The sequence below is a fragment of the Artemia sp. Qi Xiang Cuo genome, chromosome 21 (genome assembly GCF_049724085.1).
Source record: "Artemia sp. Qi Xiang Cuo chromosome 21, ASM4972408v1, whole genome shotgun sequence".
Classification (NCBI taxonomy): domain Eukaryota; kingdom Metazoa; phylum Arthropoda; class Branchiopoda; order Anostraca; family Artemiidae; genus Artemia; species Artemia sp. Qi Xiang Cuo.
In genome coordinates, this window is record NC_142814.1 from 24,094,728 (window position 1) to 24,114,243 (window position 19,516).

At 33.2% G+C, this 19,516-nt stretch overlaps 1 protein-coding gene across 1 annotated transcript; it reads right to left on the reverse strand.

Annotated features, from left to right (window-relative positions):
• Positions 1 to 1,105: 1,105 nt before the first annotated feature.
• Hmgcl (hydroxymethylglutaryl-CoA lyase) lies at positions 1,106 to 17,912 on the reverse strand. Its single transcript, XM_089106663.1, has 3 exons — positions 17,785 to 17,912; positions 3,499 to 4,289; positions 1,106 to 1,813 (listed from the first exon to the last, which is right to left on the reverse strand). Exons 1-3 carry the CDS (start codon positions 17,793 to 17,795, stop codon positions 1,653 to 1,655), a joined length of 963 nt encoding a protein of 320 aa, XP_088962789.1. The 5' UTR covers positions 17,796 to 17,912; the 3' UTR covers positions 1,106 to 1,652.
• Positions 17,913 to 19,516: the final 1,604 nt, after the last annotated feature.

Below are 19,516 nucleotides of genomic sequence, written 5' to 3' on the forward strand. Positions count from 1 at the left end.
AAGGAAGGGAATTTGGACATCCAAAATCATAACAAATACCGTGTGTTCTATAATTTGGATCTAGATTCTCGTATACGGCTATCAACTCTGTTTTATACATAGGTGAAGTCTAGGGGACCCCAAGATGCCTCAGTTTTGCTTTGTTCCGGCGCAAAACATCAAATATACCAAAGTTTTCAATGGAACCTAGCAGGTGTGAACAAAAATAGAAAATTATATAGAAAAAATAAGAAATTATTGGGACAGTCGCATGAGCCTTGATACTTTGGGGGAAAGGAGAACGTAACCAAGGCCTCAACCCCGCATACGTGCATTTAAAATACTAATGCCAAACTGCAGGAGCTTAAAACTTATTTTTGCAGGGGAGTGTGTTTTGGTTGTGGGTGCCAAAATTGTCCATGACTTAAATTTTGCAAGGAAAAGCCGACTATGCAAACAATTAATCTGTTTGAGTTCCTTTCTCTCCTGAAATGTAAAATGAGGTTTGATAAATCGATCAAAAATGAGGTTTTTAAGGCAAAAAAAAAAAATTCTGAAAAAATACACAAAACGAATATTTCGAGAAGAATAGTATCCGTCGATGGCAGTTCTAAGTTTTTGGATTTTGTGCAAATCGCGAATATTGGCGATTGACTCGGTTTATGGTTGTTAGGTATTTGGTTTTATTTCTTATAATTTTTCGACTTTTATTGAATTTTATTTATCTTTTAATTTTTTGTTGTTTTTTTTCGCATTGACTTTCCGCGTTTGTTTTGTTGGGTTTTTCTTCGGCATTTTCCTTGAACATATTATTTTGTTCGCGCTGAAAAAAAAAGGCGGTTGTCCTCTAAAAATATGTGTTTTATGTGTTTTTTTTTCAGTATTCTCGTTTGGCCTTAAAAACCCCATTTTGATCGTTTTCTTTCTTTATATTAATTACCGAAAAATATTCATTTTTCAAGTTTATTTAATGGCAATCAAATAAGACTTAAAAAAGCTTTTGCAATGTTACCTCTCTCCTCAGAACCAAATTCTTAGGTATGTATTGGATGAATCTGTTCAACTAGTTCACTGGAAATAAACCTGGTGACCTATTTAAGATATAACTAATAGGATAATACGAATTTATTCGTAGTTTCCAAAGCAAAAATTTATACGTTCAACGAGAAAACGAATTAATAACAGAAATAAATACATTAGCTAAAGAGTTCTTAACTTGGCAAATTGCTACTATACACCAAATCTTAAACAAATAAAACATATTAAAATAAAGACAAAAACAGCAAAATAGTTAATAAATTAAATACATAAATAATAGTTTTCAGAAAAAATAGTTTACGTATGCTAATCCAAGTTGAAAAAAAAAACAAAAAAAACTCAAGTCTATTTTTGAACATGAAGTCACTGGTCTAGATTTACTATTCTCGCAAGCATCAAATGGTACGTTGGAAGTAGCTAATACAGTAAAAAATAACGATTTACATAAATGCCAATTCATGATCTACGTCTTTCTGCTAATATCGAGGAAATAACGCATTTAGGAAATTTATCAAACTCGATGACAAGGATTTTACAATCTTACATAGGCAGTTAGATTAAGCGCTACAGTACTAATGTTAAGAACTCTTTTCATTAATTATGCCTAGTTTAAAACAGCAACAATCAAAATTTGTTTATAATCTGGCAGCTAAGGCGCGACTAACTTTTGAATTTGTGGGTCTGTTCAACACTCCAGATATGAAATCACCTGCTTTAATTAGTTTTCCCAAGTCAACGCCAGTTTCAATCCCCAGTCCGTTTAGCATATAGACAACATCCTCAGTTGCCACATTTCCTAAAAAATATAATTCAATAGTAACTGCAATTTTTTGTAAAGCTGTAACAATCACACAAATAAAAGAAGAAACAGATCCACGTTTAATATGAGAGGAGAGTATTTTTTTAGAGAGAGGAAGGGCGAAATAAAAGAACAAAATATTTTTGAGGCTAAAATTGTTATTTGTTCCTTGGTGTTCTTTAGAGCAATCTTAACGACAAACTACATTAATATTATGTTTTTGCTTACAAAAAAGTTGGTTCAATTTCTTCGAAAGTTTTTTTATTCTTGAGTTAAAGCTACTGAACTCAAATTACTACTGTTGTGGCTACAAATGTAATCCGTAGCCATAACAGCTTTAATTTAAGTAAAACAAAAAGCAGTACCAGTCACCAGCACAGAAAAAAAAATGCTGCAATGATTAAAAAAAGCAGCAGTTTTTATTTTAAATTAAGTAAATAACAGGCGGCAGAAGTCTTCACTGAGCATTACAAGGATAGAAATCCTCAACTCAATCTAAGTTGCAATCTAAGGTAATTTTAAGACAATATCTACATTAAAACATCATCTCCAATGGCTTGTTTTTTTATATACTTCAACTTAAAGAGTTTTAAACGTATGCAGTATCTTTCGCTGAGCATTACCAGTTTAGTAAGCTTTCTAATTCAATTTCGATACCCATATTGTTTTGCCATCACAACTATAGTGTAAAGTGTAACAAAATTGAGATGATAGAAACAATCAAACATCACTCTTCAACCGAATTAATTTAAAAAGCATTCTCCCCAAGAAAATAAAGAGTGATATCAAAACCTAAAACGAGCAGACATAAAGTCATAGAATAAAACAAACTTGAATAATAATGAGTTAAACTTAAAAAGAACATAAATTAATGTGCATGAATAAAGGAAACTAAAAACGAACAGGGATATAAATGAACAACAAGTCTAACTAAAAACTAAATGAAATATCCACAAAGAATTATAATATCACTACCTCTTTTAATCATGCTAACTAATCTTATAATTAAACAGTAGTCAAGAAATGTATTTCATAAGACCAAAATGATCCTTTCAGAGAAAGAGTCTGACACTAAGACAAAACAAAAGAAATTCTAATTTGGAAGCCAAGGTTCATGACTGATATTTAAAAAAAAACGTATCATGTGTATCCAGCATACTAGCGTGTCCAGCAAATTTTAGTTGAAAAAAGGAACTTAAATTCAGGAACGTACCAGAAGGCGTGATGATTTTTCTCTTGTGATATTTTAAAGCTAAGACGCATGTTTTTTTCCAAAAGTTAATCTATTTTGATTTTCAAGCAGTTCAAATCAATGCTTCCACTTTCCCAGATGTTTTCTGAAAGAGACTTGGGCTCTCCAAAATCTCCACAAAAATTGACATTAACAATAGTTAATGATTTGTGTTTCAACTTAATACGAAATACAAATCCACGCTCGTAAATACACATTCACTATTTATGATCGTCTATTTTGGAGGATATTCCAGAAAACCCGATTTCGTTTTTGGGATATGAAAAGAAACTTGAAAAATTCGGGATAGTGGAAGAACTGGTTCAAGCGGAACTTCTAGTAAAAAAAAAAAACAACAACTGATCCATCGTTCTCGTCTACATACTTGTTCTTGCTAGATACTCACAGCAATACACTAGAACTTAGATATAGCAAAAACATCAAGCCCTACCTGAAGCTCCTTTGGCATATGGACATCCTCCCAGACCACCAACAGACGAATCTACAGTAGTAATTCCCATCTCAATGGCAGCCAAAATATTTGCTAGAGCCTGTCCATATGTGTCATGGCAATGAATGGCAAGCTGCTCAGGTCTAACTTTTTCAAGTACTGTTGATAGCATTTTCCTTATACTTCCCGGTGTCCCAACTCCAATAGTATCACCTAGAGATACTTCATAGCATCCCATAGCTAATAGTTTCTCAGTAACAGTCAGTACAGTCTCTGGTTTTACATCGCCTTCATACGGGCAGCCAACAACACAGCTGACGTAGCCCCGGATTTTGATATTATTCTCTTTCGCAACTTGAGTTACTTCAATAAAACGTTTTAGACTCTCTTCTATAGACGCATTTATATTTTTCAACGAAAATGTTTCAGAGGCTGCGCCAAAAATAGCAATTTCATTTACACCTGCTTCAATTGCTGAGTGCAAACCTTTCATATTTGGTACTAACACTGGATAAGAAACATTAGGATATTTCGCAATCCCTTTAAAAACTGTTGCATTGTCTCCCATTTGGGGGACCCATTTTGGTGAAACAAAGCTTGTCACCTCAACAACTTCCAACCCTGTTTCTGATAGTAAGTTTATGAAGTTGATCTTTGCCTCTGTTGGAACAAGACCCTTTTCGTTTTGAAGCCCATCACGTGGCCCAACCTCAACTATCTTCACTTTCTTTGGCAAACTTCTACTTAGTAGCCTTCTTGAAAAAACTGATGACATCAACACCATATTAAGTCTAAAAAAAGTGTATTATTAAAGCTACTTAGTCATTATCATGTCACTAAGCATTATGGGAATGTTTCGGAGAAACTTCGGTAGCCATAATTTTTCTGTATACATTCCAACAATCATTTTCATTGTACCAAATCCAAGTTGTTCAATTCACTATAGCATATGCTAAAGCAGTAAAAGTTCAGCACCATTTGCACAACTTTTTGTTAACTAAAATATTCAAATTTTAGGTCATCATAAAAATGACCCAGAAGTTCCAAGGGGGGAGGGGGATTCTTGCTTACTTTTGGAAGGAACCTCTCTTTTCTCCCTAATTATGCTTACAGATGGCGAATAATGTTTTAGAAGCAGCTCGCCCTGTTGTGGAAGAGAAGAAGAATCTGGGCAGCTAAAGCTGTAATGAGCTACTAGGGGAAAAAGCTCTAATTAGTGTCTAAATTCAAATAACCAAAACTTCTTGAAATAAGTAGTTTTTTTTTGTTTTCCATAAGTGTATTCTAATGAAAATGAATAAAACCCTTATGAACACAGCCAAATAATTATTTTTGAAATATCATTTTTCTTGCCATCAATATTGAGAACTTCAATCTCAGGTTTTCTGTAGTCAAATCAAAGATAATACCACCCTGGGAAAAACACGAATCCTTCCTTAAAGTTGTGACCTATTTAGATCGTTTTTGTGGCCAGAAGTGTCAATATGCCACTTAAGAAAAAAGAAAAAAAACTATGCAGCCAATTTTGAGGCCAGGTCCCAGCACTGAGCATACAGCAGGCTTGTATATTCTGATTCTCGTTGTCGCTTGTCTTCTAACTGCAGATAATGTGAACTTCTACTTGATGTCATGGCTTCAGGTTAGGTTTGATGCAACCAACCTGGGAGAAATACTAAAAAGGCATATAATCCTAGGAAAAAGATGTTTTAAACAAATACACAATTGTTCGTTTAAAGGGAGTTTATATATATATATATATACACGTTATTCTTTTGTTTTGAGTTTGTTTTGAATTTTATTGCAAATCAGCAATAACAATTGAGTTTGAAAGTCTGGCGTGAATTTAATTCCTCTTTACTGTTAAAGCATCAAAGAATTATCCATTTTATAGAATTTTGTTTTTTTCTGGCACTCTTTGTGATTATCACTGTTGCTTCTTTTCTGTCCACAGATTCCATTTACGATTCGATACAGTCGTTATGGTACTGGTTGTTAAATGTCTTCTAGCCGCAAATCTCGCTTATGCTTCATTTTCATGCATCATTACCCAGACTTTTTCCCTTGCCTTTTACTTTAGCTGTTTAGATTCATTCCAAAACATGTGTTCCAATGCCTATGCCCTCTGAAATGTCTAAAATTGGCATAATCATTGTTTTCTTCTTTAGTTTCAAGTAATAGGGTGGCAAATCAGGAATTTCAGCCGAATTAAGAAATTCTGTCATGAATTCAATTCACCCTTCCTGCTTAACACTTTCCTTATTCAATTGTATTTTTCTGAAATATATAAACTCTGCAATAGCATAATTATCATGTTATTCTATAGTTTTAAATCATATTTTGTTTGCCATTCAATGTGATTTGTTGCTATTTCTTTTTCCATGTCTTTTTCTTTAGCTTTTCAGAGTCATTTGTCATCTTGTGTAATTTTGCATATGTCATAGGTACTAAATATTAATTCCTCCTTCTATCCTTTACAGAGAAAAAAATAAAAGTTCCTTATCCAATTGTAATTTTCTGCAAAGCAGTTTGTCATCTTGTGTAATTGGCATGCATCATAGATGCTACGCAAAAAAGATACAACCACCCCTGGGGCGAAAATAATATAATGTATACTCTTGAAATGTGCTTGCAATATGACATCACTCAAATGGATTTTTTTTTCCAAAATTAACGCCCGAAACGAATTTTCTCAAGCTCGTGATTTATTCAGATCATTTTTTCAGGCCAGAAATTGCCAGGACGCCAATTACCCCCCCCCCCTCCCCCAAAAAAACATGGAGTAATTTTCGAGAAAAAAAAATTTATACAATAAACAAATGTTGCTTGTTCAAGAGAGTAGGTATTTAAGGAACATGTAAAAGCACATATATATATAAAAGCACACATATATATAACATGTAAAAGCAAATATATATATATATATATATATATATATATATATATATATATATATATATATATATATATATATATATATATATATATATATATATATATATATATATATATATATCATTTCTCGAAAACGGCTCCATATTTTTTTCGGGAAAAGGGGTATCCTGGTTTATTCTCAAACAGTTCGTGATAACGAACTGTAAGTAAGGAGCGACCCGGCTCAATATTAACCGAAACTCTAATTGATACCAGTAGATACAACTCATATTGATACCAGTAGATACATCAAAAGATACTGATTTTTATGCTCATTTCAAATATATAAGTTTCATCAAGTTTAATCTTACCCGTCAAAAGTTACGAACCTGAAAAAATTACCTTATTTTTGAAAAAAGGGGGAAACATCCCCTAAATGTGATAAAACCTTAATGAAAATCAAACCATCAGATTCAGCGTCACAGAAAACCTTACTGTAGATGTTTCAAGCTCCTATATGCAAAAATGTGAACATTTTGTATTTTTTGCCAGAAGAAAGATCAATTAAAATTCAATTAAATTATTTATTACCCGCAACTACAATAGAACAGGTAGTACAAGTGGAGTATAAACAGAATAAAAAAAAGAACATCAACAAAACACTAGAGATTAATTTTTACTAAGAAAAAAAATGAAAAAGACCATGGTTAGGGCCAATTTTACAAAATGCATCTGCAGAAAGCTTTTTGTGTAGGTAGCCGATTTTTTTAGTTACATCCCTAACATAGAATTTTTTAACTAGATACCTATTTCTAGTCCATGGCGGCAGAGAAAGAAGAAATTTGCAAAATTTGCTGTACGTAACTTTAATCTTTTTCAAATCCTTTAGCTTAAGAACAGAATGAACACCCAAAAAATAGAGTACAGAATGAACTTTACTTAGAAACACGGATGCGTGTTTATTTGATGTTTTTTTTTCACGGGTAATCGTATCGATACGGTAGTCCTAGAATATCGTGAGAGGGCTCATTCGAACGGAAATTTAAAGTTCTAGTGCCCTTTTTAAGTGCCCGAAAAATTGGAGGGCAACTTGCCCCCTCTCACGCTCATTTTTTTCCTGAAGTCACCCAATCAAAATTTTGAGATAGCCATTTTGTTCAGCATACTCGAAAATCTAATAAATATATCTTTGAGGATGACTTAATTCCCCACAGTTCCCGGGGGAAGGGCTGCAAGTTATGAACTTTGCCCACTGTTTACATATAGTATTGGTTATTGGGAAGTATGCAGACGCTTTTAGGAGGGATTTTTCTGGTGGAGGGTAGAGGGGGTCGAAGGAGGGGGCTATGTGGGAGGATCGTTTCATGGCGGATGTTTCCTTGGGGGAAGGGACATTTCTATGAAGGGGGTGCCGGATTTTCCAGCATTATTTAAAAAACGATCAGAAAAAAAACAAGTTTTTTAAACTGAAAGCAAGGAGCAACATTACAACTTAAAACGAACAGAAATTATTACGTATATGAGGGGGTTCGCCCCCTAATCAATACCTCGCTCTTTACGCTAAAGTTTTTTCAGTAGTTTCAAAAGATCTATCTATTCTAAGTAGGCTAAACGGCCTTTGTGATTCAGGGATTTGTGATTCGAACAAAATTCAAAGTTTAGCGTAAAGAGCGATGTATTGACTAGGGGGCGAACCCCCTCATATACGTTATAATGTCTGTTCGTTTTAACTTTTAATGTTGTTCCTTACTTTCAGTTGAAAAAACTTGTTTTGTTTTTTATTTAATCGCATAATAAAAACTATCTAGAAAGGTCAGAAGTTTAAGAAAATTCGCTAAGAGCCTTAATTTTGAAAAAAAAAAAACTGTAATAATCAAATATATTTGAATATACTGCACTATGATAAGACACTAAATTGCCTAAAGAACAAAAAACTGGTAATTGCAAAATACTTGTATATATTTTAACAAGGGAACAACAACTTATAAACATTAAATTATAAAAACAGAAGTTTGAAGATTAACAGAATTTGTTGTTAGAAATTGGACTTGCTTAATAATCAAATATCTTTGAAAAGAGACAGTATGAAAAGATATTAAATCGCGTAAAGAGCAAAAAAGTGGTAATTGCAAAAATACTTTGTGTATATTTTGACAAGGGATTAAATCAAGTCCAAAACCTTAAAAAAGAAAACCGAAAGTTTGAAGCTTAGTAGAAATCGTTGTTTTCGGGAAAATTGGCATACTGGTATATTCTGGCAAAAAAAAACGATTTAGATAGGTCGGAAGTTTGAGAAAATTCGTTAAGAGCCTTACCTTTGGAAAAAAAAACTATTTATGTGAGTGGTATCATTTTTATATAAATCAGTATTGCAATGACGTTGTCACACTTATCATAATTTGAAGAAAAATTGAAGATTTTCAGGTGCGGAGAAGTACATTAAATTGCTTAAAGAGCAAAAAAATGGTGATTTTAAAAATATGTGTATATATTTTAACAAGTGATTACAAAAACCTCAAAACCTTAAAAAAGAAAACCAAAAGTTTGAAGTTTAGTAGAAATTGTTGTTAGAAATCGGACTTGCTGTAATAGGCTAATCAAATATTTTGGAATAGATTCAGCATGAAAAGACATTAAATTGCCTAAAGAACAACAAAGTGGTAATTGCAAACATATTTGTATATATTTTAACAAGGAATTATAACAATTCAAAAACCTTAAAAAAGAAAACCAAAAGTTTCAAGATTAGCAGAAATCGTTGTAAGAAATCGGACTTGCTGTAATAACCAAACATCTTTGAATAAACTTTAATATGAAAAAAGATTTAATTGCATAAAGATCAGAAAACTTGTAGTTGCAACAATATTTGTGTATATTTTAACATGGGATTACAACAATTCAAAAACCTTAAAAAAGAAAACCAAAAGTTTGAAGCTTAGTAGAAATCGTTGTAAGAAATCGGACTTGCTGTAATAATCAAATATCTTTGAATAGACTTTAGTATGAAAAAACATTTAATTGCATAAAGATCAGAAAACTGGTAGTTGCAACAATATTTTTGTATATTTAGCCAAGGGCTCAAAGCAACTCAAAAACCTTCAAATATGTTATTGAAAGTTTGAAGTTAATCGAGTGTTATTTTTAAGAATCAGAATTACTGCAATGATCAAAAGTCTTTGGATTGACTTCAGTATGATAAGACATTTAATTGTGGAAAGATTAGAAAACGGGTAATTGCAAAAATATTTGTATAAATTTTAACTTGGGATTAAAACAATTCAAAAACCTTAAACAATAAAACCAAAAGCTGGAAGCTTAGTAAAAAGTTGTTAGAAATTGAACTTGCTGTAAGAATCAAATATCTTTGAACAGACTTTAGTATGAAAAAATATTTAATTGCGTAAAGATCAGAAAACTGGTAGTTACAAAAATATTTGTATATATTTTGACAAGTGCTTAAAACAATTCAAAAACCTTAAAATCTGTAACTGAAAGTTCGAAATTAATCGGGTGTTACTTTTAAGAATCAGACTTGCTGTAATGATCAAATGTCTTTGGATAGACTTCAGTATGAAAAGACATTTAATTGCGTAAAGATCAGAAAACTAGTAATTGCGAAAATATTTATATACATTTTAACAAAGGATTACAACAATTCAAAAACCTTGAAAAATAAAACCAAAAGTTTGAAGCTTAGTAGAAATAGCTGTTAGAAATCAGACTTGCTATAATAATCAAATATCTTTGAATAGACCTCAGTATGAAAAGAAATTTAATTGCGTAAAGAGCAAAAAAACTGGCAATTGCAAAAATATTTGTATATAGTTTAACAAGTAATTGCAACAACGCAAAAACCTCGAAAAATAAAACCAAAAGTTTGAAGCTTAGTAGAAATTGTTGTTACAAATCAGACATGCTGTAATAATCAAATATCTTTGAATAGATCACAGTATGAAAAGACATTTAATTGAGTAAAGAGAAAACTGGTAATTGCAAAAATGTTTGTGTATATTTTAACAAGGGATTACAACAATTCAAAAACCTTAAAAATAAAACAAACAGTTTGAAGCTTATTAGACGTTGTTGTTAGAAATTGTACTTGCTTTATTGATCAGAAATCTTTTAAAAGACATAACTTTAAAAAACATTAAATTCCGTAAAGAACAAAAAACTGGTAAATTGCAAAAATATTTGTTTAGACAAGAGATTACAACAATTCAAAATCCTTAAAAAATAAAACCAAAAGTTTGAATTTTAGTAGATATAACTATTAGAAATCAAACTTGTTACAATAATCAAATATCTTTGAAAAGCACATCATGAAAAGACAACAAATTGTCTCTCAGTTAGAAGACAAGCAACAATGAGAATCCATATATAGAAGCCTGCCACGTGCCAGGGCCTGGTACTATATACATATATGTATATACTATATATATATATATATATATATATATATATATATATAAAAAGCAACCTGAGGCCAACACAGCTGCACAAGCTCTACCTCCATCCTTATCTATTCAAAGCTTTCCTCCTTATACCCTCCTAACAAGTTCCAATTTCCTTTAAATCCTTTCTCATAACCTGTTCCCACCCCATTCAGGGATGATCTGCTTTTTGTTTAGCCCTAGTTGGATGATTGGAAAGGACAATCTGCAAAAAAAAGTGCTATGGCCATCCCAATTTTTCTCTCATTATAGCCCTAGAAAGTGAGATAGAACCATATTTCTTGTACAGCTTTCTGTTTGAAATACAGTCAGTGAAACAGGTACCCAAAACAATCCTCTGGAAAACACCTTACAAACCCTCCTTTGTCTTCTGAAGCCAATATTTCGGAACCATACTTACCACTGTCATCACTGTAGTTTCCAATAATATACTCTTGATTTCTAGAATTATCTTCCTATTCTTCCAAGCTTTTTTCAATTTTGAAAAATTAAACCCTAGGCCTTGGCTATTCCACTTTTAGTATCTTCACTGCATCCACCATCTTTACTAACAATAATACCCAACTAAGCAAAGCCATCCACCTCATTAAGTCTTCTTGTTACCTAACATCACCTCTACACATTCATTTATTCCTATTCTAAGTGACTTAGTCTTCTTAACATTAATTTTCAAACCTATTTTGCACCTCAAACTCCCAAAACCTCCAAAAAATTACTCGTTTTGCTAGCATTTTCATTTAGGACATTCAAATCATCAGCATAATCACAGCCTATGAGAGAATTGTGTTCCTATTTGATTCCATGCTCTCCATTCCAAAAGCCCAAAACTTTTGCTATCTTCCTTATGACAAAGTCCATCAAAATGATCTATATAATTGGGAATAGACCTCAACCCTGCTTAACTCCTGATTCAATACAAAATCAGCTACTAACCTCAGTTCCTACCTTAACAGCAGCAATATTGTTCCTGTATATAACAGATAGCACTAATCACTTTAATGTATTTATCTGGTAAACCCTAAAGATAAAATCTTAACTAAAGCCCTTCTACTTGGTGGATCCAATCCCTGTTCATAATCCTACAGCACAGTTACTAATCTAAGAGTGAAAATTTGGTCAATACATCCTCTCGACTTCCTAAAATCACACTGTTCTTCCCTTAAAAGTTTATCTACAGGATCTCTAAGTCTAAAAAGTATCATCATATTAAGCAATTTGCTTCCTCCAGATATCAAGCTAATGCCTATATAATTACCACACCACACTAAAAAAAACTAAACTAAGCCAAAACATCACCACACCATTTGAAGATGTATGCTTTTCATTATGACCAATGTGGATTTCAAAAAAGCACAATGCACCATAGATGGAAATCAAACAATCCTGACTTACCTAATTATTTACAGTCCTAGAAAGTGGGATCACACAATATTTTTTGTACACCTTATTGCTTAACATATAGTCATTCAGATGAGCACCAAAGTCATCTTTAAAAATCCCTCTGCAAAATTATTACCTTAATTTATACTTCAGAGTAAAATTAAGGTCCATACTGGATCTGTTGTGCCCTGTGTTGTGGATAATTCAATTTTGTCACTGTGTTAGGGCCCAGTGACATGCTGTAAGAGAGGTGAGCTGTAGAGATGTAATTTAAACCAACTCTTTAACAGTGACCATAAGACAGGTATGGCATGTAATGACCATTCTTCAGTAGTTTAAAGCTGACGCCACCACGCAACAGCAATTTCAAATAGAAAATGAAAGATGGCTGGGTATGAGAAGCAGCACCAATCTCCCAACAAGACACTCTTATGATGTTGGCATCAGTAGGTAATTGAATGAGATGGGCAGTCTTACTTGTATTGCCATGACTTGTGATATGCTCCACAAGTTTTCAAAGTAACCTATTTTTCTGAACATTTTCAAATCCCAAAACAATACCCTGTCATGGCTATTTTACTTTTTACATCTCTAATGCATCTACCATTTTGACTATTAAAGCTACCAAGATAAACAAAGCTATCCACTTGGTTGATCTTTGTGTTCAATCTCATATTCTCTTTTCATCCTCATCCATTTGTAATTTAAGATTGATAATTTTCTAAAAAAAATTTCAACTGTTGGGAAGAGAAGGGACAGTCATATTGCACAGAGGGAGTCAGAGACAGTACTAAAAAGATTGAAAAATAATGAGGCATCAGCTGCTGATAGCATGGTAAATAGGTTTTTGAAATATGCTGGTTGGAAAGTTAGAATGAAATAACTGAAGGACATAAGATATGTGGTCTTTTTTAAAGGGAAAGTACCTAGTGATTTAAGGAAAACTTTAACTGAATCCAACTACAAGAAAGGTGACAAGAGTGAAACAAGCCCCTGTGACAACGAAATTACCAAAAGCCCATTTTCTAGAATTTTACCCCAAATTGTGTACATGGCCTGGGGATATTTCTGGCCCTACTATGGGGGAGAGTGCTAAGATGTAATTATCATGGCACTAATCATCATATTGGAAACATTGTTGAAGGGGGAATATACTTGGAGTTTTTTCTATTACCATACTTAGCTAGGTTGAATGTGAACACACCACTTTCTAAATATACTAATTGTCTCCCTTGCAAATAAATAAGTAAATTTATAGATATTTACATAATTTAGCTAGGAAGAAAGTGAATACAGCATTTGATGCCTTTTTTTATACTCTTTCCAAATTCACTTGTTACTTCTGGGAAAAATTCCATTTTAAGCCCTTAATGGGGCCCCATAAGGTAACTTATTACCTTATCTATAGTTCTTCGACTATGGATCTAAAGCAAAAAATTTAGCTAAAAGGTAATTAGATATAAAAACTATATTTTAAACAAGGCCTGATGTTTCAGTGACATGTTGCAAAAAAAAAAAAAAACAGGTTTAGCCTAGGCTGCCAAATGAATAGCAGCTCTTTAGAAGGAAACATGCTAGAACAAAAAAAAACACAATCTTAGATGGCTAATTTTTATAGTTTGTGTTTATGTTTGGCAATTCATCCCTAAGCCCCCACCCCCTCCTATGGTCTCAAATAGATTAGCCCTAGTCTATGTAAAAAAAAAGTGCTAACATGATAATTGACAAAAATCGTTCAAATAGATTAGTTTTGTAGAATCACCATAAAATAAAAACTTGTTAATTAAAATTGGTGTTTTAGAATTGCCCGGTAGCTACAAAACCAGTTAAGCATTTCTTTTTAAGCCCCACTTTCAGCTTTTAATGAAAATTTTTAACAATTCTGATTTTCCTGGGCTTAAAAAAGGTTATACCCCTTCATATAGAGTTTCATCAATTTAAATAACAGTCTAGTTTATTGCTTTAGTAAGCTTGTGCCTAGGGTAATACCTTAGCACTTGGACAGTGCCTGATTTTGGACATCCATTTTGTAAAACAAAAAAGAACACTATTTGGAAGTAAAATCATAATAGCAATTTTGTTTCTATATTTAAACCTAAGAATTGTTACCTTAACAGCCTTGCACATTTAGATAGCTGTATTCAGCCATATTTCTCATATTGTATCCATGTTGTTTTTCATTTATTTATAAAAGCACTGAATACAAGCAAAAAAGTGGTTTTTATCACTTAGATTAACTAAGCACTGGATCATAATAGCAGAACATTTAGTCACTTTTTCACAGTCATTAAGACTGTCTTCAACAGGATCTACTGGCAAATCTAGTTCCTGTCCTCCAAATTTAGATGGCAGTGCATGTTCCCCCCTCCAAAACAAAAAAAAAAAAAATTCTGGATACAGCCCTGAGGATTATATATGAAGTTCTGCCTCCACCTTCTTCCTATCATCTCTTCCTTAGAACTAATTTGTCATTTATCTGAAGATTCTTTCAAAACAACTGCTGAAACACAAGGACCATTGTACTAGAATAACAATTCCTTAAAGACACTGTAGCCAGTAACAACTTATTCAATAGCAATTGGTTGAAAACAAGGCTAAATCATAGAAAAGGGTGCTCAAACTTTTAATTTCCAATTGACTGAGCCCCCTCCAAGGTTTATCCAAACTTTTAAAAGGGCTCTGGAGCTTTCGATTTCCAATTGACTGAGCTGCCTCTGAAGATTATTAGACCACCCCTTCCACAGGAAATGTATCTTGGAGAAAATAAGTGAACAGATATTAATACATTGAACTATTCTGGGTCTTTACTATAGGCAATGTTATAGAATTGCCTCTGACTTCAACAAGGTAGTAGAAATTTCAATTTCCCTTCTAATGAAGATCTGGAATTATCCAGGAGAAAATGGGATTGATTTTCCGTGGAAAAGGGGTAGTTCTCCACAGGGGGTTTTTCCAAAGAGGATAAAAGCTGGCTCCCAGAGAAACAATGGCATGAACACAAGATTTAACTAAGATATGAAGTTTAAAATAAAAATGAGGATATTGAATCTGCTTTGGCACATTTGGATTTTCCATATCATTGAAAATCCAGATCATTTAGTTCTGTTTCATGAGGCAACTAAAGCAAATCCAAGGCTTCCCATATATAAAGCAAATAGCTTCCCAAATTCTTTTAGGAAGGCACTAAATCCATAAATAGAGACCTTGCTATAAATAGAGATAATGAAGATACTCCTATAAACCCAATTTACAATCACTTAAAATCAAAGGATTCATATAATATTTTCTTCAATTCAAATTCAGATCACCTGACCACACTTTGAATGGAAATTAGGTCAGTAGACAAGCTAAGTCAATCGCTATGCAGAGAATTCTTTGCCAAATCTAATTGTTGAATAGTTTTTCATTTATTCTGGCTTGTTTTTTTAGTCTTTGTTCTGCTAGTAAAAAGTTACTTCAAATGGGCTAATTTTCCTACTTTTTTTTGAACTGAGAAGAAGTTCCTGATATCTCCTGTCATTTTTGTTTCTTTTCTGTCCACTGGCTGACATTACACTTATTTTTCCTCATTTTTAATTTATTATTTTTTTTCCTTGTTTGTCATATGTCAATCTTGCTTGTAGCCCTTTCTGTCTTTAACAGCTCACAAAACTAGCCTAGCATAATTTTATTTCAGCTAATATTTCATTATTTTAAAACTGTAGTTACCTGTACTATAATATACTTTATCATTCTGATAACAAAAGATTTATGTCAGGCTGACATCCTTTTAAACCAGTTAATAGAGCTAAACACAAAACAAAATAATAACCAAACCTGTTTCTGCCAGCTTCTTTGCATGTTTATGCTGTGAAAATTATAAGGCATTGTGAAACAAATTGATAAAATCTGTAAGATATTAGTAACATATACAAAATATGAGTAAAATACATAAAATACCAGTAAAATAGGTAAAATACATAAATTATATAAAATAGGTAGAAATAAAAATTTTACAGGGGTCCATAAAATTATCCTAAAATTAATAAAATACCCAATTTTACCAGTTAGAACACTAAAAAAAAACAAGCAAACAGGGAAATATGATTTGTGTATGTTTGCTGCATATCATAAAGTAAGAATTCAATCATTTTTTGAGTAGTTTTTTTTTTTGGTGAATATTTTGCAGTTCATATTATTGACTTACAAATAAAGTAAACATGCCACTTGATGCCTTTTTTATGTTCTTTCCAAATATAATAATCATTTTTGTTGCAAATAAATTTCATCCCCACCTCTATATACACCAACTGAGGGTAACCTATATATTTGCACATTAAGGGAGTGGGGGTAAAGTTTATTTCTGATGCAAATGAGATGTAAGTTTAAACTTTACCCCCACTCTCTACCCCTGATGTGCAAATATAGACCCTGAATTGGTATATATAGGGGTGGGGGTAAAATTCATTTGAGACAAAAATTATTATTATAGCCTAGGCTATTCATAAAGAGCATAAAAAAGGCATTGAGTGGTATGTTCACTTTCTTCATAAGTCAATAATATGAACTGTAAAATAATTACCATTTTTTATGTAGTCTTGGGACTATTTAAGATCATTAGAGGGAGGATAGGGGTGAATTGTCCAAACCATAGGCTAGGCTAAACAAGACTAGGGCCTACAAAAATGAGTGATCCCAAAATGTGTCTTGCTTTGTTTTAGAATATCTCCTTCTGAAGAGCAGCTATTCTTAACCTTTAGGCTACTGCCCAGGCCTAATAGATAGTAGCCTATATGGCAATTAGACCGTTGAAGCAAAAATTAGCTGTCCAAGTAAGTACTGGTATATTACCCTAATATAGTGCATAGTTTAGAAGATCCCGCAATACATACACACAAAACTGTTACCAGTTTCTGTGCTACAAGAGAATATTAGCCTACCTTCTTTAAAGGGCTAGGGTAAAAGACCTCTTTTTGGGAAAGACCACTTTTCTTTGGCATTCCGGAAAAATAGCAATGGGTTTTTGGACCACCCCTTTTTGCTACAGCTTGATGCAATGCGAGGACAGTAACAAGAACCCTGCCTTCTTGGTCAAATTTTCACCAATAATTTGTCAGCATAAATTAAAAATGTGGTCTCTGTTATGAAAAGCAATTGAAAAGAAAATTTTATTTAGGCTAATATTTGTGATTTATAGAATGAATATCAAGCAATAAAAGTTACATTTCTAGAATCAGAAGAAAATCAGCTTTCTGTCAATATATGAATAAAACCGAAACAATAAAAGGATATATACATCAAAACAGGATAATTGGTATTTCCAAAAAGAGGTCCCTGCAGGTAAGTCAATAAACTAATAGTTTCAAGTGGTTGATCTGAAAATAATCTGAATAATAACCATATTGATGCATAGCTTAGACTTTTAGCTATTCATTAATGTACCCAATCCTTCTCAATTCCTCTTTGGTAACAAGATGTGAGCGTTTTAATTTTACACCATTTCACTCAATTGGATACTGGTTTTTTACCCTAATTAAGCAGTTATTCACAAAACCCACAACATAAAACTAAACTTCAAACAGGGTAACCATTTTTTCAGTTCTACCTTTCCAACATTCTCAAAGGTATTTTAAGTCTAATGCTCTGGTTTATCTCCCAGACATGATATATTTCTATCTAGGAAAAAATGTCAATTCTAGCCTACATTTGAATTTCTGCAGACCATTAGGGTCATGGTTACCAAAACCTTTAAGGACAAAAGTGTCTAAATCAGCCAAAAATGGACACTTTTAGTGTCCCTCTAGAAAACTAGCCAATATACAGGGTTGCCACTATGAATTGTCAAAGCCTGTGAAAAAATTGCCGAGATATCTGTGAAATTCGTCCTTCTTTCTTCCGCTACCTCGCGGTCTGTTACCTGCATGAGTTCTGCAAGTATTTCCATCTTTGTCATTAACGCTACCAATAAATTAAGTTTAGTACTAGTTCAATTTGAAGATATAGCATAAAAAATCGTCATTAGAATGTCAACAGAGCGAATTTTTATATCGATTATCAATACCGCTACCTATCTTATTCGAAAAGTAAAGAACCAATCATAGAGATTCATTTTCACTTCGGCATTTTCATAAGTTATGCTAAAAAGATGCGAGTCGTTGATATTTGGTAGCTATTAAGGATCTTTGGGCGCGACAAGGTCCAAACGGCTGTAGCAACGAAATATCTATTTTGACCTACATGATTTTAAAGTTCAACAAAATACGTCAATCTCCTTAACCACTCAGTCAACTGGTTGGTAAAGAGGTTAAAATCATTTAACAACTTCTCTATCTTGTCGTTTTCTGAACATTTAGAAGTAGCCCGGAGAAAAAATGACGTTTTCGAGAACTAAAAAAGTGAGAAGACAAGGCCGATTGAAATAAATTCGCTTGAGTTATACTCGGTAGAAACTGGCGACAAGCTGTTAGACAAAAAATCATAGCTGAAAGTATAGAATATAAAACAGAAACATTCGCTAGCGGCTATAAATAAAATTGAGCCGCAAGACAGCTTTTCTGTGAAACTCTTTTCTTTCTATGACAGCAGTATAATAACAACCTTGTGCTTACTTGTACTTGTTGCACGTTCAAGCCGTATCCAGACTCATCGTGGTGCCCAGCAGATGACGATATGTCTCCTTCCATAGGTTTCGCTTGAGAGTGGAAGGCTCCACCATTTCAAGCCACTGGCGATCCCAGCGACGGCCGTATTTTCAGAATCCTCCGAATGACTCCAAATCAGACTTAACTATTGCTAGCCACGTCTTTTTTAAGCCTCCTGCCCTCTTCTTCCATGCCGGTAGTGGTAGACATTTGAGACATATTTTTCTTATATGGTCATCTGGTCTGTGCATTGTGTGGCCAAACCATCTCAGTCTCCTGTGCTTAACAATGTCAGAGACAAATGGGCGATCCCAACATCTTCTCCTTACTTCTTCATTCGAGATTCTATCTGAGAGGCGGATACCCAGGACATAGCGCAGGCATTTGTGGTTGAATATATTCAAGCTCAACGCGTCGGCTACTTCAAGTGACCTTGTTTCACATCCATAGAGAAGGACAGAGAATCATAGCTTCATACACTCGGAGCTTTGTGCGTGGCGATATTTTGATCTGCTTCCATGCTTCCGTAGTTGAAGGAAGACACTCCAGTCTGACGGTATGCAGCTCTGGATTTCTTCAGAAGATTTGCTGGCAAGGTTTGCCATCAATCCGATATATTTGAACGACTGGACGTCCTCTATCTGATTACCATTTAGGGCAACAGGGGTTTCATCCATCCCATCTGTTCGCATGGAT